The 20,724-nt window shown below is 48.5% G+C and overlaps 9 protein-coding genes across 9 annotated transcripts; 4 read left to right on the top strand and 5 right to left on the bottom strand.

Moving 5' to 3' along the window:
- Positions 1-62: 62 nt before the first annotated feature.
- Positions 63-1,417, bottom strand: EV420DRAFT_1763397 (protein-tyrosine phosphatase-like protein). The gene is made up of 3 exons (XM_060480740.1): positions 692-1,417; positions 440-642; positions 63-384 (listed from the first exon to the last, which is right to left on the bottom strand). Exons 1-2 carry the CDS (start codon positions 1,028-1,030, stop codon positions 451-453), a joined length of 531 nt encoding a protein of 176 aa, XP_060331908.1. The 5' UTR covers positions 1,031-1,417; the 3' UTR covers positions 63-384; positions 440-450.
- Positions 1,418-1,995: 578 nt separating this feature from the next.
- EV420DRAFT_1537324 (uncharacterized protein) lies at positions 1,996-3,255 on the bottom strand. Its single transcript, XM_060472937.1, has 2 exons — positions 2,800-3,255; positions 1,996-2,748 (listed from the first exon to the last, which is right to left on the bottom strand). Exons 1-2 carry the CDS (start codon positions 3,179-3,181, stop codon positions 2,063-2,065), a joined length of 1,068 nt encoding a protein of 355 aa, XP_060331907.1. The 5' UTR covers positions 3,182-3,255; the 3' UTR covers positions 1,996-2,062.
- Positions 3,243-3,977, bottom strand: EV420DRAFT_1537322 (uncharacterized protein). Its single transcript, XM_060472936.1, has 3 exons — positions 3,879-3,977; positions 3,652-3,830; positions 3,243-3,604 (listed from the first exon to the last, which is right to left on the bottom strand). Exons 1-3 carry the CDS (start codon positions 3,927-3,929, stop codon positions 3,292-3,294), a joined length of 543 nt encoding a protein of 180 aa, XP_060331906.1. The 5' UTR covers positions 3,930-3,977; the 3' UTR covers positions 3,243-3,291.
- Positions 3,978-4,163: 186 nt separating this feature from the next.
- Positions 4,164-7,757, top strand: EV420DRAFT_1675421 (uncharacterized protein; the record flags this gene model as incomplete). The annotated part of the gene is made up of 5 exons (XM_060479143.1): positions 4,164-4,440; positions 4,489-5,805; positions 5,861-6,267; positions 6,324-7,445; positions 7,504-7,757. 5 exons carry the CDS (start codon positions 4,164-4,166, stop codon positions 7,675-7,677), a joined length of 3,297 nt encoding a protein of 1,098 aa, XP_060331905.1. The 3' UTR covers positions 7,678-7,757.
- On the bottom strand, positions 7,684-9,031 carry EV420DRAFT_285040 (uncharacterized protein). The gene is made up of 7 exons (XM_060481533.1): positions 8,888-9,031; positions 8,810-8,833; positions 8,558-8,759; positions 8,381-8,503; positions 8,157-8,330; positions 8,020-8,103; positions 7,684-7,968 (listed from the first exon to the last, which is right to left on the bottom strand). The coding sequence occupies exons 1-7, from the start codon at positions 8,960-8,962 to the stop codon at positions 7,838-7,840; spliced, it is 813 nt and encodes a 270-aa protein (XP_060331904.1). The 5' UTR covers positions 8,963-9,031; the 3' UTR covers positions 7,684-7,837.
- A 107-nt stretch (positions 9,032-9,138) lies between these two features.
- On the top strand, positions 9,139-10,629 carry EV420DRAFT_1641903 (uncharacterized protein; the record flags this gene model as incomplete). Its single annotated transcript, XM_060477295.1, has 5 exons — positions 9,139-9,238; positions 9,288-9,640; positions 9,686-9,728; positions 9,787-10,207; positions 10,260-10,629. 5 exons carry the CDS (start codon positions 9,139-9,141, stop codon positions 10,627-10,629), a joined length of 1,287 nt encoding a protein of 428 aa, XP_060331903.1.
- A 1,336-nt stretch (positions 10,630-11,965) lies between these two features.
- On the bottom strand, positions 11,966-15,276 carry EV420DRAFT_284945 (BRO1-like domain-containing protein). The gene is made up of 16 exons (XM_060481532.1): positions 15,033-15,276; positions 14,939-14,984; positions 14,704-14,886; positions 14,481-14,649; positions 14,383-14,423; positions 14,255-14,329; positions 14,119-14,207; positions 13,959-14,067; positions 13,689-13,902; positions 13,558-13,639; positions 13,328-13,508; positions 13,061-13,276; positions 12,658-13,002; positions 12,473-12,607; positions 12,338-12,420; positions 11,966-12,286 (listed from the first exon to the last, which is right to left on the bottom strand). Exons 1-16 carry the CDS (start codon positions 15,224-15,226, stop codon positions 12,007-12,009), a joined length of 2,442 nt encoding a protein of 813 aa, XP_060331902.1. The 5' UTR covers positions 15,227-15,276; the 3' UTR covers positions 11,966-12,006.
- An 18-nt stretch (positions 15,277-15,294) lies between these two features.
- EV420DRAFT_1537296 (uncharacterized protein) lies at positions 15,295-17,591 on the top strand. Its single transcript, XM_060472935.1, has 14 exons — positions 15,295-15,640; positions 15,693-15,701; positions 15,757-15,800; positions 15,853-15,888; positions 15,942-15,979; positions 16,031-16,101; positions 16,149-16,255; positions 16,308-16,432; positions 16,484-16,527; positions 16,576-16,652; positions 16,707-16,825; positions 16,872-16,918; positions 17,032-17,109; positions 17,160-17,591. Exons 1-14 carry the CDS (start codon positions 15,586-15,588, stop codon positions 17,432-17,434), a joined length of 1,125 nt encoding a protein of 374 aa, XP_060331901.1. The 5' UTR covers positions 15,295-15,585; the 3' UTR covers positions 17,435-17,591.
- Positions 17,592-20,057, top strand: EV420DRAFT_1537274 (uncharacterized protein). The gene is made up of 4 exons (XM_060472934.1): positions 17,592-17,973; positions 18,025-18,500; positions 18,551-18,917; positions 18,969-20,057. The coding sequence occupies exons 1-4, from the start codon at positions 17,821-17,823 to the stop codon at positions 19,854-19,856; spliced, it is 1,884 nt and encodes a 627-aa protein (XP_060331900.1). The 5' UTR covers positions 17,592-17,820; the 3' UTR covers positions 19,857-20,057.
- Positions 20,058-20,724: the final 667 nt, after the last annotated feature.

Genomic DNA, 20,724 nt, shown 5'->3' with positions numbered 1-20,724 from the left:
AACTATACAATATATAGACTCCGCGGAGGTATCTCTGACCTACCACGCTCACGTGAGTAAAGCGGTAAATGGCAGTTAGGGCAAGCTGTGTCCCGCCTTTGTCGTGGGTAATTCAAAATAAGGAAACAAACATAGGAAGAGCGGAGGCAATAGAATTTTGGCAGATCCGAATTGGATACTTGAACTACGGAAATCGCTCCGCAAATCGAACGGTAAACTAAGTAGGTAAATGTCCCGAAGAAATAGCCTTTGATTGCCGGTTAGGCATTTAAGAATTTAGGCGCAAATAAACGAAATCGAATGTAAAGAGGTATCATCGACGCCAGAAGAACCCAAAAAACCTGGTATAGTAGTAAATAGAACGTAAATAGTCTAATCCGAGGCCTAAGGACGTGGGTCAGCGCCAAGAACATTAGGATGAGCAAACAACCCGACTTGCCGGAAAGATCTCTAAGAAGTGAAACGCCTGCCCGCAGAAGGCCTGCGGAAAGCTGCCTCCCACTCTCTAAGGGCCTGGACGAAGCCAGAGTTGGGAGCAATGCATGCCCGCTCTCGCTTCACGTAGGCAAAGGCGCTGTCGTAGGACATACCGCGATTGCGGATGAGATAGGCAATGACAATCGAAGCGCTCCTGGACACGCCCTGCAAAATGATCAGATCGGATCAGGCTGGCACAACACGTCATAAGTACCTGCTGACAATGTACCAGCACGCTCTTTCCCGAGCGAAGGCTCTGGTCAATATAGTTGCATGCTGCCTCTAAATGGCTCTTGATATCTGCCGACGAGGTGTCGAGGATGGGGATCCGGTAGCAGTTGAAGCCGTCTTTTTCAGAGAGGGGGAGCCATGGCGCATCCATCACCTGGACGAGGTGGGTGATATTCTTTTCGACGAGAGCGTCTTTTTCGTGGATGGCGGCCAAGGAGCCCAGGTAAAGGGCTCCAGTCGACTGGGATACAGGCAGGATTTGGTGCATGGGAGTGCACATCGCCTGCTGAACAGCCATGGAGAGAGAATCGAAGCGAATCATGGTAAGAGTGGTAGTAGTAGGTGGGTATTGGGTATTGCTGCTGGATAAGTACTGAGGCCGCTGTACTGAACACTAGCTAATGGATTCTGCTTTATATCTCCCCCCCGCCATTGAATATAACCCGTTCCAACTTGTAATCAAGTTCCAAGTTGGTTCTCAGCCTCCAAATCACCGTAATACAAGATGCCTACTGCCTGTGGAATGCGGCACATGGGTGTAGGGGGAGAACATTTTGTTGGCCTTGTTGGCGCTAACCTCGATTGACGTACCGAACTGGCCTGGTGGGGCTGCCTATCACCCCGCAAGGGACCCGATGTCTAGACTCGTGCCTAGCGGATCATTCTTCCCTTAATTTTCTTCAATGAACGCGTACAGCAGGCCAGCGACGTGTCCTGTTCGGAAGGGCGGTACAGTACTCTGTCCGTACTGGTTATCTATCAAAGGCACAACTCGCTGACCGTTCCTGCGGTGTTGGAATTTTGTTGGAACCTGAATGCGACGCCCCGACTCGGATCCGGGTTCGTAAATACGATCCTCGTATTACTTACCGTAGTGTCTGTCAGGTACCTCTTCGACGCGATATTACTCGTTCCTTGATCATGATGATTTATTTCACTGTTCTCGTTCCCCCCTCAATTTTTTTCAACATGTTCTTCGCTTTCAAGTTCGCTCACACGGAATGCACTGCATGGACAGCCTTCCCGTCTTTGTTCTCCAACGGACGCTCCGCTTTCTCGGTAGCTGCCATCGGAAGTGATAGGCAGGTACGACGGCCTCGTCGAAGATCCTCGCTTTGTTCTTCAAGTAGCCTTGGCCTTGTCATTTTCCAGTCCCAAAGAAAAACAGACTTTGAGAAGTAAGCGAGAACCCCGACGAAGCTGCTCTCCTTGTTGTTGAATTTGATGAGACCCACCGGTAAGCATGATGCTGTTCAGGTCCTTCAATCAGTCTGATTCAGACACTAGTTGGCCTCGGGGTGAAAAAAAAGACTCGGTGATAAGATTAATGAAATGGTCAAGATAATAATAACAGTTACTTGGATTTTGTTTTCTTCCCTTTGCTCTTTTTACCCTCTCCCCCTGAACTCCCATCGGTGGCCTTGTCCCCAAACAGCTTCTGTTGCAGTTTTTCAAATTCTGCATCGTCAATATCTGGTGGCGGTGGCGGAGCAGCGCGTTTAGATTTCTTCTTCGGCGCGTCGTCGTTATCGTCATCGCCAGCCCTTCCATGCTTCCACCCCTTGCCCTTAGATTTGGGTTCTGGCTCTGCATATTTCGCGGCCAAACCGTCGAAGAATCCATCCATGCTTTTCTGGCGCTTCTTGAGAATCAGTGCCTGAAGTGCGGAGGTATCTTCTTCTTCCTCGTCTTTTTCCTTCGCTTTGCCCTTGCCCTTTCCACCTTTGCCTTTTCGCTCGCCCACCTTGCCACTGCCGTAAAATTCATCCCACACTCCGAGCTCCTTGGCCAATTTTTCAGCCTCCTTTGCCTCTTTTTCACTTTGCTTCTTCCTGACAAGTTTGGCTTTTTCGTCCTTGATGCTGGACTCCCAAGTGCGCATGGAGGGCAGTTCCTTCTTGCTGATGAGGTCAGAAATGATGACGATGAAGCGAGATTCGTCTTCGTGCGTGGAATGGGGAATGAAGGTCATTATTTCCTCAAGTGACCCCTTGGTGTTGAGATAAGCCGACTTTAGGTCTGCTACCTCTTCGGCAGAACCTGGACATCTGGGTAAGAAAAATAACTGGCAATCAACAGCTAAAAACGCGCCTTGATACTCTTTCTTCATCTCATCGAGCTTTCCTCGGGTAACACGATCGAAAAGGTCCTCAAAGTAGACCTCCCAGCCGTCTTCGCCTGGGCTCAGCTCTGAGCCTTCATCCGTCTTGCCTGTCTTGTCATACCTTTGCCTGCGTTTCTCGTCGCTAAGGACAGCATAGGCAAAGCCTACCTGCTGGAACTTAGTGGAGGCCTCTGCTCTAGCGGATTCAGCGGCAGTCGCGTGCTTGTCCGGGTGGTAAATTAGGGCCAGTCGGCGGTAGGATTTCTTTATGGCGTCGACGGTGGCATCATTTGAAAGGGACAGAACAGCGTACAAGTCGACGTCCTCTTGGCCAGGGAAGAATTGAGAGATGGGATCCTGGTCATCCATTGCGTTGTAACTGTAGTCGTGGTCGTTGATGGTCAAGGTAGTAGACACGTGACGTCACAGACGCGTATCATCACAAATTCCATAATGGGATTGCCCCTATTCTAGGCTAATTATTGTAGAATATACGGAAAAGTCTGGGTTGCCCATCTACCGCGTTCATTTAAGCCACTGACCCACATGAGATACCATGCATACGAAAATACCACTCCGTACGAGCAGCCAGCAACCACCTGTGGCAACGTATGATGGCCTAGCCATATCCTTGACATGACAATCATGGCAGCCCAAGGAAGGACGATGATGGGAGGAAGTATACGCGCCATCCACATAGAAGGAAGACTCGGATGGATAGGGAGATAGGCACAGGCCAGACTTATGTACTCTGCGAAGAAAGTGATGGTTGCAGAATGGGTGCTCGGCATTCTAATCGCTTCGTCAGCACGGCGTAAGATGACGGTGGTGGAACTCACCCGTAGGTAACCTTTTTCTTTGCACCCGTCGTTGGTGGCGGTCGGGGTTGTCGGATAGCTTTTTTGATAAGCTTGACAGATAGAGAGCAGGAGACAGCTCCGCTGGCAAAATATATGACGCCAGGGGACCGCGTATAGAGAATGAAGCAGGCAGTCAGGGTGGTGACGATGCCATTTGTCTGCAAACAAAGTATTAGTAGACTGTATAAAAGAGAGAATGCTCGCACATTGTCAAGGAATTTGAGCCATTGTGGCAAAACACGTATATCTTCAGCCATCCTGAGGGCCTTAGGGCTGCATTGGGTGTATCGTCGTGGTCGCCTGGCTGGCGGAGAATGTCATATACGGTATAATCCCAGTTTGGTCATCTTTGCTGGTCACGTGCAGGAAATCAACGAGCGCGTTGATTCAGTGCCTTTGACTTTCTTAACTACCACCGTTACATGCCACCCATCCGTATGTCCATTTTGTTTCTGTGACCCTTCTGTCGCCGCCCTGTATTTGCTTGAATAATGGGCGATCAGAATCAACAATCAAGCACTCCGCCACCTTCGACGGCGATGCCCAGTGCAATTACGCCAACCAATTTGTCTCAGAGCAACACTCCTGGCCAGGAATTACTGAGACCGCCGTCACATTCGACTCCCCTGCGTCGTTCTCCACGTCTCTCCAGTCCTATTCCTGAGACTCCGAACGTCTCACGGCAAGAGCAGCTCATCACAGTCGTTGGAGAAGTTTTGCAGGAATCACGTCCGGTGACGCCAGAAAACGAACAGGTAGCTAACGATGGTAAGTACAACTCAGTTCTCTCTTATGCTCACTTTCAACTTTATGCAGAGCCGTCATCCGTCCTAGCCTCAAGAATAATGCGTGCTCACGATAATCCGTCTCCGCCACCTCAGGGCGTCGATAGAGATTCATCGCCAGGAAAATCATTCCCCATTTTCCCATCCCTTGACGTATTCGAATCACCAATACAACCTTTAAGAAACCTTTTTGAACCTCCAAGCCAGGTGCCACTATCGCCATCATCCCCTCCTATTCTTACCCATCTTCCGAGTCCGATACCGATGACTCCCTCTCCAAAGGACATCTCGCAACCGGATTTGATATCATTCGACTCGTTCTCTAATACACCAGCCGGCCCATCCGTACCAGCATGCTCTACCTCTTTACTAGACAGCTCCCCCGCTGGTTCTTTGTTCTCTGAAGGGGAAAGAGACACGATAGTTCCATCTCCGCTTCGTAACGTAGAGTCGGCCAACGATAATCTAGAACAAGAAGCGTTGAGCAATAGCAGCGAGGAACAGGACGTGGTGAATGCATTGGTTCCTACTGATGAGAATTCAACTGCGTCGACCAGCACAGCGGTCCAGAAGCTTGTGGATGATTGTCAAACTCCTATTCGACGCCCGGGTCGACCTCGCCGAAGCTTGCTAACGACTGTCCTTTCCCCAGTCAAGGAAAAACTACCTGCGATTCGTTCGCCTGATCACAATGAAGCGTTGGCGAAACCCGAAGACAAGGGGAAGGGAAAGGAAAGACTATTTCCTAAGGAGGGCAACCTACTTGAGAAGAGTGACGAAAGTACTGTACCGATGACGCCACGTACCAGACCGGACAGACGGCGGGATGGGTCTCCTACGCGCCGGAGGGCAGGTAATGTTCCTGGCATTTCCAGGCGACAGCTGGCCTCGTTGTCACCGGGTACCACCAACCTCCTTGGACAATTACCCTCTGTTCTTCGTCCATCACCAGGGGACGCAAATACGGCACCTTCTACTCCTCAGCCTTTGAGTTTACCCCCGTCTGCGACCTTACCTGCTAGTTCTGATGGTCCCATTCGTTTTCCAAGTCCAAAGCGGCAAGCTCAGCTTTTATCCCCCGAAAGGCCACAATTTCGTCTTCCCTTGGATGATCCGAATAGAACATCCGCTCGACGAATACCTCTAGAACAAGCTGTCGCGCAAGGACAGTTGTCTTCCCAGAGAGCTGCTATTTTTCTCAATCCTCGCACAAATAATTCCGGGTCCCTCTTTAATATACCACCATCAGACAGTCCTCCACGCAGAGTTCCTCTAACGGCCCCCGAGTCTCCGATGAGGGCAAGTAAATGGGGTGGGGTCAGGTTTGGGGGGAAGTCGCCTGAGCGAAGTAGGTCAGTAGAGCCGCAAGCGGGTTACCCCCCCAACCGCGATTTTCCTCAAAGGGAAGCAGAGAAGTGGGTCTGCTGAGCCTACTGGACATCCGGGTTGGTCTGCGTCTACGAAACTTGGGCCACCACGAAAGTTGCCGTTCCCAATATCATCCAGTCGCCCACACCTACCTTCTTCCATTTCTGAAGAAGCCGCCGCTGCAGATCCATCACCTTCTCTACCTACGACTTCTACAACGGATGGTGAAACCGTTAATGAACCCACCTCGCCGACGCCACTCGTAATACCCCAGTTGCAGACGTCCAAGTCAAGTTTGAGGCAACCCAGTGTCATTACAAGCAAAATCCCAAGAAAGAAACCGTATGCAAGGCCAGGTGTTGCTTCAGCTAGCAGAGTCATGGAATCTCAGACTGTAAAGTCCTCTAGAACAATTGGCTTGCAAAGAGCTGATCCTTCCGCTGTAAGTCTAGAGGTCGAGGTCGAGGTATCTTCATACTTAGTTTTGCATCTTTCTAGCCTGCTTCGAAAGGTTCAACTTTAGGATTAGGGCTCTCTATGCCAACGACTAATCTGAAGCGTAAACGCGGACCCGATCCTCTGCCTTCTCCTTCTAGACCTGTTTCCACAGTTGTACGACAGGTTCTTCCTCGTATAAAACCATCCAGTCCAACCAGGAGATCTTCCCAACGGACCTTGAAGCTACAATTAGTGGCAGAGAGAGACGGTCGTCTGGCCACGAGCAAGTCATCCCCAACGGAACCGACCCCAGCATCTCCTCCTCCTCAGAACATCGAAAGTGTACCGCAACTGTTGAGTACTCCTGCCGAAAACACCCCGTCCCTCGAGAACTCTGCACTTGCTGATGCGCCGACATCTCCCAGAGTAGAGTCCTCGTCAGAAAGTCGTACGCTCGTCGATACCTCACCTATGGCTCCTCCGGCTCCAGAGCCGCCCTTGCCAGGCGTTCGACGGACCACCAGAGTACGAAAATCTATCCATCCTGGCACTGACATATTCAGTCGTCCTTCCGACGCGCCTCCGCCGCGCCCGCGCCCACGCAAACCTAAAGCTGAGGACCCTATGTTCGCCGGTATGACATCGATAGCTCTACGTCATTTGACGTCGTCAAATACTGTGAAAAACCAAGTATACCTCGCTGCCACGCTGGCGACTGAGGTTATACGGAAGGAGGGGGCACGTCCAGAGAGTCCTATTATGAAGGCCCGAACCGTGTCGCAGAAGGAGGCGGATGAAAAGGGAAGGTTGAGGAGGGAGCGCGCCGAGAGACGGGCTAGGAGGTTGAATGGGGAGAAAGAAGACGAAGAGGAGAATCTGAGTGCGGCGGAGGAAGAAGAAGACGATGACGATGACGACGGTTGGGATCAGCTTGATAGCAGCCCGGTGCGGGTTAGGAGACATCGACGAGGGCCAGGAGAAGAGGAAGACTATGAAACTCCTATTCGACGTCCACCGGAGAAGGCGCAATTTGCTGGTGAGGCATACGCGAGAGAGAAAAAGCACGTCAAGTGGGACCGAGGGCTTTCTACCGCAATTTTTGTAGATGAGATCAAGCTACAAAATATCAATCCGCCGAAAGAGAATGACGTCAAAAAGAGCTGCTTGGCTCCTACGGCGAAGGTAAATGACATCCAGCTGATACGTGTATTGCTGAACGTGTTGACTTTGGTTCAAACAGGCGATACCCTTGGACACGTTGGGTAATTTACCGAACGCTTCTTCACCATTGAGAGACCTCATTCCAGAGAATATTGTTGTTCAGAAGTTCGTTTATGACAGTGATCTCCCGCAGGAGACAGAGCCGGCCGTTGTTAGAAATACCCGCTCAAGATCCAAGAGGAGTAAGTCATGACTAGAAAGTAGCTTGTTATTTGTACATGGAATGTCTTGCTTAACCAGGATCTGTCAGTGCTTATATATCTTATTGCTGTGTTATTACCCTTCATAATGAAAAGCATACAGCAATAGTTACATATGTTGGACTTCTAATTTCACTTTACATGTTCAACTGGTCATTTCGGTTCCCGGTAGTTTATTGTGGCGCTTGCCTGGTTAACAGGAAACACAAGCATTTCTGCGATGTTGACATGCGGGGGACGAGCAGCTGCCCAAACAATTTCTTCCGCGATGTCGTCAGCCGTCACTGGATATGTGAGAAAACAGGAGGAATGACAAATAGGAAATATGAACTTACAAGGTTGCAGGCCTTCGTACACTTTTCCAGCAGCGGCCGTGTCGCCTCTGTATCGTATGATGGAGAATTCAGTCTCCACCATTCCTACAACACAGTCAATTCATGAAAGTGAGAAATAGAACATGTAATATATATACCTGGCTGAATTTCAGTGACCCGGATAGGAGTATTGACGAGTTCCCTCCTCATCGATCCAGTAAAGGCACGGACAGCGTGTTTTGTAGCAGTGTAAATGCTTCCTCCTGCGTATGGTTCAAGTCCAGCAATAGATCCGAGGTTAATGACATGTCCTGCTTTCTTGGCTTTGAAATCTGGGTTTCATTAGACGGAAGTATTACTGGTGAGCATAGGATAGAAGCACCTTTGATGAGCAACTGAGTCATGGAAATGAGCCCAAAGACATTGGTAGAAAACATGCTTTCCACGTCTTCGGGTTTAATGTCTCCAACGTGCTCAACGCCCAAGACGAACCCAGCATTATTCACTACCATCTCTTATGAGTGTGCGACGGGACAGAAATTAGACGGTGAAACATTACCTAGGATATCGACATTGCGGAGATCCTGAGGAACCTTATCCCAGAGTGTTGCAACTTGCGCCTTATCCGAGACGTCCAGCTGAACAGAGGCGAATTTACCCCCCTGCTGGAGACCGGATTCCTTGTGAGCAACAGCACATGCGTCCGCCACCTTCTTGAGCGCGTCTGCACGACGGGCGACCAAGATGATATTCGAACCTCCCTGATAGAGTCAAGATCAATGCAGATTCAAAAGTTCTTGATTTTACATACCTTGGCAAACAGCACCGCGGTGGCCTAGAGAGAAAGATAATCGGTTCTGATAACCTCAGGTTTGATAAGAGATCCTACCGCTCCAATCCCTGAACTGGCACCAGTAACAATAACGGTCTTTCCGAGCAGGCGAGAGGCATTGAAGACAGACATGATGGAGTTGTAGAGAGCGTTACTTGGCCGGGGTGAAGGTAGTAGTGGACAGAACTTTGCTCAGACAAGACGGCCGCGGGAATGCAATCGGATATCCCTCCGAAAAATCCGACGCAACTCCCCGGTCCGTCGATCCGATAATGTTGCCGGCACGTTTCTTTTTCCTTCACTCATCGATGGACTTGGAATGGGATCGACTACTGCAATGGCTGAATGAAAAAGGGATGGATGTACGCAAGGATAAACTACCAGTAGAAAGGCGGAAAAGTATTGGTGGTTTGTTCATCTTTTTCTATGAAAAGTAAAATTGTTCAGACATTATCAGGATGCGGCCTATTCGTCTTGCGACCTTTCGCTCCGTCTGAAGTACTTTTTCGGGTACCAGCTGCTGCTATGATGAACATAAAGACACTTTCTCCTTTGTATCCTTTCAAAAAATTGGATGCCGTGCAGATGGTGTCTCTGCATTTGGCCATACACCGTGGAAATCCCTCCATGGACCCGCACTTTGGGCCTTATATCTCTCTCTTACCTCGGGACTTTTCCTTCCATCCTTTAACATGGATAGTCGAAGAAAATACTCAAATTCTATCGTTTGTTCCTCCGAGCGCATTGAGAGCTTTGGACAAGATGCTACAACGATTCTGCTCAGACTTTCGCAAGGTCTCTCAGCAAATGGTCTGCATAAAACAGATAAATGTTGCATGTTCTGACTACTTTTAGGAAAGCATAGATCGTTCAGATTACTTGTGGGCGTGGTTAAATGGTGCGATCCATGCGGTCTGTATCGCGTTCTTGAGTTGAACTGATTTCTCAAAGTAAAGTCAATACAAGATGCATCTACCGACGTCTGAAAGCAAAGCAATCCGATCCTGACAACTTCACTATGTGCCCTGTTTTGGACTTTGCCAACCATAGTGCTCATCTCCCTCACATATCACCACGTCCTTCGACTGCCGACAAATTGAATGTACCACCGCGTGAGCGGTTCGGTGAGGACATGGTATTTATATCCCCCGCTGATAAGCACTTGGATGACGATGAAGAGATATTCCTAAAGTATGGTTCACACTCTAATCAAACACTCTTTGTCGAATATGGTTTTGTCCTTCCCATACTTTCGGAAGTATCGTCCCCTGCCAGAGAAGTCGATGGAGAAGTCGACGTCTTTGACTTCGTGGAGCCTCTTTTCACGGGCAAAGCAAATCATCTTCAGGAACTTCTAGATCGAGAGAACTATTGGGGGTGGGTTCACCTTTCGCTTCTTACAGATGCCAACTAATTGATGCGTGTGCAGAAATTGGACTCTGCATCGATCGAGAGAATCTGCATATCCTTCTTTTCGTCTGCTCGTTGCATTGCGTTTATATCACTTAGCGCGGGATGGAAATTCTGAAGAGCTACTGAGGCCTTGGAAAGACACTTTGCTAGGACATCGAGACACCATCTCGAAAGAGAACGAGGAGAACGTCCGAAGAACAATTGCCGAGATATGTGGCCAAGTGGTGCAAAGAGGAGAGATGCGTGTAGCCGCTATCAAGGATGCACAAAAGTCTGCTTCTGGTTGGGCAATCAACGCGTTTACGACCATCGAGACGCTCTGGCTAGAAGAGATTCTCGTTAGTCAGGAAATGTCTAAAAGTATCTCGAGTGGAATACCATTTTGAAAGTTTGACCATACGTAAGTACTTAGCAGCTTCGTTCTTCAGTTTGCTATGGGACTAAAGAAGTAATTCACTTTAGGACCAATAAATATAATGAATATTAATGCGCTCGGGGCAAGATATTTACTATTCAATTCACACGAAGATGCAGAATTCCCATGGCTGTCAAGACCAGGTTCATAGTTGACGAGTATTGCCCGCCGAGATCTTCTCGACAAGCATCGGGACTAAGTGGGTATCGTTCGGGAGTCAACCTCCGCCATTCTCTGGACCATTGCAGCAAAGAACTTTCTCGTGTTTCAACTGTCTCCGACTTTCAAGGAGCGTTCGAAGTTGTAGCGGTAACCATGAGGCCCGGTCTGGACCTCTCATTCACAGTCCAATATTGACCGGCACCGTCACCGGGCCCGCAAAACCTGTCATCGTCGACAAAAAAACTATGTTCCATCAGTATCGCTCCCGTCCGTAGGGGCGCCGCGTAGTAGTAACCGTCACCGGTTATTTAACTCCAATGTTCCATTGGCGCACTCTCCGGCGCAGCAGCGCTGTCGGTGTCATTTCCCCGCACATTAATTTGACCGTCATCCTGAACATAGATGCTTCCAAGCTGTCACCGTGGTCGGGCTCTTCTTAATCGTAACCGACTCTGCCTGAGATTCTAGCGCGCTTACCTCCGATGCTGTCCCGCTTGCGGCTCAAGTGCTTTTGCGGAAACATAACAGGATCACCTAAACTACTCCGTGTCGCTATGTTTGTTATCGTCAGAAACGAAAGCAGTTTCCAGTACCTGGCTATCAAATGACAGCTAGTGCCCGTTCTCAGCCGCGCTCGCTGCTCTTCCGGAGCCACTTTATCCTCGTAGAATGTCTCGGGATATGCAGCTATGAACATAGGCGGTAAGTTCCGGATTTCTTCCCCTTTTTCTGTGAACAATAGTAAGAAAGATTAACCAAAAGCGAGTCTCGCTCTTCCCGGACCTCTCAGATAGCAACAGTGTAAGTCCTTTCTGCGGAGGCATGATAATAACCTGCCAGGATGGGGAAGCCTCTCCTGAGTATCGTCCGTATTGTGTGTCCAATGACACGGGACGGCATAGAAGAGACTCAAGGGGAGATACAAGGACTGAATGCTAGACGTCAACTCTTGAGGGCCGAGTTCGACAACCAATGCACTATCCATGAAAGACGGACAGTCACGGAGAGAATAATACAAGGTCTAAGTAATCCAAGTGAGAAGATGATTACGTTCTTTCAGACAAAAACTCAGGCAAGCCTTGCATCTGACAGGTGCGCTAATTAGTTATGCTGAAGGTATTCTAGAGATGCATATTATGTCGAGATACAACAAGGATATATATGGATTGAAGCTCACATACTACAACTACGCCTTCATCTTCGATTTCTTCTTGCTTGGCCCCGGAGGCAGCTTTATCTCCTCGAAACCCCACTCGCTAGAATTCAGAGGTGGCAGTCCTGAAGAGATTTTTCCGAATACTTTCTTGGGTTGAGCGCTCTGCGGAGGCTCGCTGGGAGGATTGGGAAGACTAGGTGCAGGTGGCTCTTCCACTACCTCTGGCTGGTCATTGATATCTTCTTCCGAAAGATTTTCGGCGTCATCGTTTTCTTGGAGAGACATAGATCCTAATGACTGTGAAAGAGCACTGGTGCATGCGTTGGTGACCGTCTACGTGAGCGCTATATTAGGTACTTACTGGATCTCTTCCTGTCGATGATTACACCAAATCTTGCACGAGTCCTTGAACTGCAGAAGCAGCCCAGACAAGTCGTTGTAGAACTGTATATATGTTATTACTTTTGCCCATGAAAGCATATCTGAGATGACTTACTTTGATCCCCTCTTGCAAATTGTTTGTGATCTCCCGATACTTGTGATATGATAGATCCAAGGACTGAAGGGCGTGTTCACGCTCCTTCACTGATGGATCGTCCTTACGGGATTTTATAAATTTCTCGTTATCCGCCTATAATATTTTTGATGTAACGACGCGACAAAGAAAACCATATTTCGTACCTCTATAGATGAAAGAATATCCTCCTGTTTCTGCTCGCTTTCTTTGATGTATTCGCAGAATTTATCATACTTTGCTAGCTCCTCGTCCAGGACATCCTCGAACGTCGCCGGTTGGACCTTAGTCAGACGTTCGATTCCGGAAGCGGCCTTCACTATCCTCGGATATATGTCGTCGGCTTCGGCTAGGGCTTCTGCGCGTCGAACATACTGGTCTCGGTCGGCATGAAGCGTATCAAGCGACTCAAGCAATACTCGAAGATGTCGAGCGTATCTTGAAGTGATGGTTGACTCTGGAGTTTTCCTACTAGACGCCGTGGAGGAAGGTACCATAGCTTCTAGATCCGACTACCACACAAGATACTTCAGAACGTCATATGGATAGAATGTATGAAGTCCCACGTACCTCATCTAGCGTCAAATCTGTGATGTTGTTTTCCCATTCGTCCCACTTGCGTCTGACAGTGTCGTCACTGGCCTTGGCTTGATCAAGGATGGCTCGATACCGCTTCTCCTTCTCAATCAGCTCGATGTTGGCTTCGTATGAAGGTGGCCGATCCAGAGGGAGTTCTTTGCGAGCAACTTCATCCTCGGAAGCTTCTGTATCCAAAATATCCATCGCCTAACCCAGTGTTAGGACCTCTTCGATGATAGCCAACAGGGATAACGCCACCTCTTCTAGGATATTAAAGTCGTGTCGAGCCTGCCTCTGCAAGTCTTCAAACCACGATTCAATCTTCATCGGGCCATTTTCGAGGCGTACTTCTTCGGCTTTCTTTAAGAGGCTTGGAGGCAATCCGACAGGACGCTCAAGTGCCTCTATAGAAGCAGGTAGATTGTGGGATGTCAACATCCTTGAAAACAACATCATAAGGTGAATAAACAATAGATCTTGTAACTTACTCGTCCGCTTTGTCTTTCAGTTCTCGTGTAGGTTCCACGATCTGGTCCTGCAAGAGATTCTTTTTCCTGTCATTGTAAATATCTACAACGTTTCAGCAAGAAGATTATCCGTTCATACGCAGCGATCTTACTAATGGCTTCCTGGGCGCCCCAACCAAGCAGTTCCCCGAAGATCATGTGGGTTCCTTTCGCTGGATTCGACAATCCTGCGGGTATAGTAACTTGTGCAATGGCTGCGTGGGGTATAGAAGGGAGCGCAGACACTGCTGGTATATCCTGGTGATATATAAGATCATTGTCGCGCTCAGCGCGCGCGAGGGCGGTTTTCACAACATCAACAAGGGACTAAGATAAAAATGTAAGGTAGAACTCCCTCAAATGCTCGAAAACAAGCTTCTTACCTGTATATCTTGTATCACAGCCTGCGAAACTTTCCCGCGGCGAGCTACATCATGGGCCTTCTTCGCCTCATTTTGGGCTTCTTGGAGACGGGATATTTCGACGCCGTAACTGAGATGCCATGACCAAGGCTGCGCATTTCATCGTGACAGAATCGCATACCTACTGTTCTCCAGCTCTTCCACGCTCTTCCTGAACTGTGCAACTGCCTCGAAATGATGTTGTTTGGCTTCGATGTGGGCCACCCAGTCCTGTAAATCGTTAACGCTGTACTTTTCATGTCGGAAGAGAGGAATACCGAAGGGAGTGCTGATTTTACTGGAGGAGATGCATCTCGAATAGCGGAGATAGATAGTTTATAAAGGGCAGAGGTCTAGAGGAAGAAAGTGGGCACGCGACACTTGGCTAGCCGGAAAAATCACGTACATTAGCCGCTAGTTTAGCAATCAAAGCGTTCTTGAATCCATCTTACGGTGCAAGCTTAGATTATTACGCATGGAACAAACTAGTATCTCTCTGCTCACCAATTTTAGCCTTTTGCCAGAAACATTCCTGCGCTTGGGCGAGCATGAGCCATTCTAAGCTGTGAACGCACGATTTATCGAGATCGAAGGGAATGTCATCGTCTTGAGGAGAAACACTGAGTTCTGCGAGAGCTGAAGATCTTAAGCAGGATAGTGTTCCTGCTGCATTCTTTTGCACCTAGGTCAACTACAACCTACATCCCGACAGCATCGCGCTACTGACCTGATAACAAGAGATGGCGCGCTTAATTCCTTCCATGTGTGAACGATCCTCATTGCTAGCAAGTTGTGAATACAGAGCAGCTAGGTTGAACAATACAGCAGCGCGTTCAAAGGCGAGACTGCGCAGAGTAACCGGCATTGCATTAGGGGAGAAAGCGGGAGCATAAGATATATCCAATCCAATCTGTGAAAGATAGACTATTAGTTAGCCTCGAGCCGGGAATGATCGCACCGACATCGGACGGTAATTTGGTCAGTATCGACGAGAGCTGAGCATGATAGCTGTTCGTGGGGGTCAATAAGGGTACAAAAATACGGCAAATGGCGCACTTGTTCATCTTATCCGTGACATCCTTGTGCACTGTTCCTCCGACGCCATCTCTTCGAAGTTCTTGCCAACGATTGATATCGACTTTGAAAGAATCCGGGTGGGCCGAGGTATGATCCTGTAGATAACGACGCGCAGTTTCCTTGAGATCAAGGTTATATGATTTCTTGAATGGAATGGCGAGTAAATTGGACATGTCTGTACGAAGGGAAGGAGCAAAGGCAGTGGCGTGGTGGCAAGTTGACTCGGCCGCCTGACCGGCTAACTCTTCCTTCCTTCCATGGCGTCTACATAATATTTCTTGAAGTTTCACATATTTCTTCTAAGCACAGACAACGCTGACCGTTGCACTAACATCATTTGTTGCAGCGGCCAACACGGTGTCGTTAGGCATAAATTACTCTGAAATCGGACAAAAATTCCCAGTAATATCCACCGTAAATTTGGGAGGACAAAGCTGTGCACAAGCGGTAACCGGTAAAGGGGTGATTTGGCACAGCCGCCTGGCGCGATTTTGGCGTCTCAACACAGCGTAACTTTCTTCATCTCCCCACCATGGCCATTGAGCCACTTCTCGCTTCACGCGCCCAAAAGGCCTTCATCATTACTAGTAAGTCATTTTGCTGTCATAGTTCACTCACTTGCTGATCCATGTTGAACAGTTTCATTTCGTATGTGCACTATCTTAACAACCTAGGTCCCGCTGATTTCCCTCTTTATTCCCAGAGGCCGTGGTAGTTCTTGTTATGATTGCGATTGTGTTTAGACTGGTAGGCTCCAGTCCTGGCTGAAGGAACAATTCGGGATCTAACGATCATACAGGTGGAGGACGAAGTCACGTTTACAGGCGGTTACAAGGTGCGACGAGTCGCAGTCTAGGCATATTGAATGGCATTCATAATCCTCCTCAGACGTTGCCATGTTATCTTGCGCTATTTGCACTAGCAGAGTTCGTACCAATTTCTACACCATCATGGCCTCCATCTCAGTGACAGACTAGGATTTTCGAGTTACTCATGGCTTTCGATGCTCTACGGTTGCGAAATGTTATACAACTTATAGGGATCCTGCGTTCGTCATCACACTCTTCATGCTCCTAGTCACTGACAATGCAGCAGTATTTCACCTCGCCCTCATTGTGTTCTCAGCACTGCAGGTGCACCAGACTAAGACCGCGCTAGTAACGCTCGATGATGCTACATGCGCGGAATCTTTTAATGAAGTGGTCAGCTCCTCTTTACCTGCTTGTCATCATCTAGTTTCATTGCACACCATAGAACTGTGACGGACCTGGTTCTCTATGGCGACGAGTAGAGCCGTATCTCATCGTTACGCCTTGTGTCATTGCGGCATCGTGGCTCTCCATACTATTCTGGACAAAACAACTTTACGAAGAGTTCGGGTGAGGCTGAACGTTTCGCCTGACCGGCTTACTACTAACAGCATGATAAAGCTGGGCGATCTTCCATGTTGTCGGCGCCAATCCAAAAATGAAGAGTACGTTGGATACCTTTTCTCGATCAATTAAGCTGACTTTGCATTCAGCCATGTACCAGTGGTATCAGATCATGATCTGCTTTCTGAAGTTCGATTTCTTCTTCTTCACCGGTGTTACCATGCAGGTTCGCTCCTGCTTGTATACGTAATCATATTGTACAGCACTGAACCATCCCTAGCTTCTTATTGTCGTCCTGTCTCGAAATTCGGCCGAGTTTGCGATCACCATCACCGCCATACCCATAGTACTGATCCTTCTCGGTCTATGTGGTGTTGCGGTTCAGCGTGAGATAAAATGGTACGGGCAGTTCTGACCTTTTGATCTCAAGCTGACTTGTGTACAGGATCATGACGATATCTCTGGTGATGATGTTGGCGGCAGAAAGCTATTGTAAGATTTCTTTATCTTATGAGTCACATCCGTTACTGATTGCATGTTTTCTTTAGTCAGTAAGTCTGTTTCGTGACTTGCAGCTAAGATATATGCAAACGACTCGATTTCAGTTTACAAACTAGTACGATTTTATGAGCCCGCCTCCCGAGCTCAGTATGCGACTACAAGGGCGACTTTGACCATATTCAGTGAGTTATTATTGGCCATGAGATGGACCGGTCTCTGAAACGAGGTCTAGCCATTGTCGCGTTTCTTATGTTATTTGCTACATTCGCGGTTGGACTCCGTTGTTTCGCGGATTTCGAGAAGGGGTTGATGGAGTCCAAAGTCCACGGTCAGTCTTATACGCCCGTTAAAAACCATGTTAAGATGCAAGCTCTCAACGGTGATTCTGTTCCAGCTATCTCTGACAAACATAACTACTCACCGGGTGGCGATTCTGCAGGCATGGGTCAGCCACAGGGCTCATATCTCGGTGGATCTGCGCTAGGACCGAGAATTTCTATCGAATGAGATTTTGCTTTTAATCACATATTCGCTACGCATCTACCACTTATCTATAATTCGGCACTGTAACACATACCCTGGTTTGAGAGCGCAATTCTAGTTACGACACGGATCATGTATACTTTTTATTTTTCTGCGGCTCGTTGGGGCTTTGAAATGGACATGTTCTTTGAAATTTGGAAAGAGAATCTTATTGTGTTGGGCATTGGCCATTGAGTGCATGGGCCATTGACTTCCGAGATAGGCAATGCTTGTACCCTTTTTGGCCATCCCCTTCAAAGGTTGCCAACGCCGCAGAACAAGGTCGCGGTCTGAAACACGGAAAGAACAAGGTCCGCCATGCCTTATTTCAACAATCTTCGCTGCTTGTCCTTCCTGTCCTCGTCCTTCCCATGCCTCAGTCTGAACGCCTCTTTATTCACTACCTGCTCTCCTGGGCATTTACTCGCCGTTCTCCATGTATTTTCTACAGGCTTCCCATGGATGTATTACTGTACTGCCTGTTTCCTTATCTCTCTGTTCGAGACATAGTTGCTCTTCGCAGGGTACGTCATCACTGCCTTCAGTTGAACCAGCAATAACCGACAGAAAATCAGACCAGCAAACCCTTATTCCTGCTTTCTCAAGAACCATCAATATGGAGGCGTTTTCTCAGCCGGCTAGATATTGCAACCCCACCACTTCCACAATTCGTGCCCTATACAGTCCAGCCCAGCGATCTCAAAGTCGAACAAATGGTCGCCACAGCCATTTCTGCTAACCGCAACTGGGAAAAGCCAAACCCTGAACCAGTCAACTATTTTCATGTCAGGTCGGGCTGCAAAATATTGGATATGGCCGTTCTTCCTGGAGGCCAACATCTTGTCTCGTCCTCGTTCGACTATCGTATGGGGTACCGCGTTATGGTATCCAATGTGGAACTCCCCAGTCACGAAGGGATGTTCGCTCTAGCCAGTATCTCTACCCTCGCTCGACCAGAGTATCTCCAAGCACGTTATATGGTGTACAACGACAAGCCAGGTATCATGGTGTGGTTTGTCGTGAAATCCAAGGTTGGAAAGAGTCTTGACGGGTAGGGTGTTCGTCTCCTCGCGCTGTTCCAAAGCTCATGGTAACATTCAGGACCGATACACTTGATCCATCGACTCGACGCGTCGGATATACCTGCCATTTTGCCCACATTAGTCTCGACTCCCTTTCGAACCTTGTATTGATCGAGCTACAACGAGCGATGCCAATGGAAGACCTTAACCGACTAGGCAGTCCGAGCGCTCCAGGCCCAAGCGATAACATCACAACATCCGCGCCGTTCCTGCTGCTACGACCGTACACCTTCCGCGACCCGATTCATGATCCCGTCCTATTCCTGTATCAAGGTTCGTTGTATCTGACCTTGGCTATCCTTCCCGATGAGGTCGTCATAATCAATCTCGACACCCAGGAAGCGCGTTCTTTTATATGTAACAACGATACGCCCTATCCCGATTGTGTGAGCTCTTTCCTCGCTCCTTTCTAGACGACAGGCTGAGACGTTACGCAGGACCATCAGATACGCGCTGTTCGAGTGCTTCCAGAGCAGGGTGACGTTCTGGTAATCCGCACAGTGATCAACGGGCTAAATGACGTTCATGTGATGGAAATATACTCTCTACCGCCAGCGACCGGAAGATTTCGCGGTTCCGCCAAGCACCGCGTTGTCGTGGAGCACAAACAAGTTGACAGTTTTCAACTCTCTGACCCATATAACCAGGAATGCCCTAGTTCCCGTTCACCATCGCCGATCTCCGTATATCTTGAAACTGCCAACCCCCATGGAGTAATTCACTACACGATATCCCCCTCTCTGCACTCTGCAGCTGGGATATCCCACCAATGGTGGTGTTACGATCTCAATAACGTAGTACCCCAAACAACTTTTAACACCGAACAAATCGCTCAGGTTCTTCCTGGCGTCAATCGTGCAATTATATGCACGCTACATCCCGACGAGAACCATCAAGCCACAAACTACGTTACCGCCATTCGACGATATTTCAATCCCGAAAAGCGGTTCGATGATCTCCTGTCCTTTGTTGGTAAAGATCTTATCCCTTCGAAGCAATCTTGTCGGTGGAGGCCGAAACACGTATATCGTACTTTCAACATCTCACCCCATATCATGGAAAGCCTCAATCGGCAAGAAATCACAGCGTTTGCATGGGATGAGACCACGGGCCGGACGTGTTTCGCGACAAGGAATGACATGCAGGTGCATGTTTTTGACTTCGGCTCTACCACTCTACCGCGAGACCACATCGGCCGATGGAATTCGCTAAAGCGTGTCCTTCGCATTGATCAGCCAAGTCACGGAGCTCCGGAATCACCTCCCTCGGATGCTGAGATGGCGGCAGTGGAAGAATTGCTGGAACCAGACAACTTGTACATCTAATTTACATCCTCTCCTGTTACGCTGTGCCTTATATATTTGGTTTTATTTTGCAGGCCGTCCATACGGGATTCATTCTTCTTCTTTTTGCCCTACTGTATGCTGGGGCTCTATTCAATCCTATGTATGTCTACATTATCTTTTAGTGGATTAATGACAGCTCTGACCTTAATTCATCTAGCTCTTTATTCGTCACTGCGTATTCGTGACATATTTTTCCCCTGAAAACTAGGGATGGTTCGATGCATGTGTCTCGGGCACTGACCGCTCGAGTCCACCGAGGCAGCCCCCCACCATCAATCTACGGTCTCGTTAGAGATGTACCTTGCGGAGGAAACTCGGATTTTTCATCGGCAACTCGCGCATTGCCACTGGAATTTTAAAGTCAGAGTTCCGGTCAATCAGGTCGACGTTTGAAGTAGGACGCCGGGAGCAATCGTTCTGCTATACTTCGGGCGTAGCCCACTTGCATATGGTCGAGTGATACTGAGCTACTGCTTAAGCTTTGAGCGCGAAAGAGATTGTGGCTGTATTTAAAGTTATTTATTTTACCACTCTTACAATTATAGACAAGTACGAAGTACGCTGTGTGCTACAGAAATAATTTGATTGATGCAGATTTCTTTACTAGGCACGTCGGAGAGATGACTAGTCGACTGACGAATGAGAATTCACGATGCTGTATTGTATGTATGCGCGCTGAAGAGAAAAAAGTGGAGCCGGGCGAACGTATAGGCTATCAAGCCCTTCTTCTATCCCGGTGACTGCTATATCCCGGAGAACGCGATGCGTGGTGACCAGTACCACTCTTACCCTCATAACGATGTCGATCTCTACGATCATCGAAAGAGGACCGAGACGATTCTCCGCG

Source organism: Desarmillaria tabescens (assembly GCF_030435595.1).
Source record: "Desarmillaria tabescens strain CCBAS 213 chromosome Unknown EV420scaffold_14, whole genome shotgun sequence".
NCBI classification, from domain to species: domain Eukaryota; kingdom Fungi; phylum Basidiomycota; class Agaricomycetes; order Agaricales; family Physalacriaceae; genus Desarmillaria; species Desarmillaria tabescens.
The sequence above is the reverse complement of the archived record's forward strand: the minus strand, read 5'-3'. Positions and strand labels throughout refer to the sequence as shown.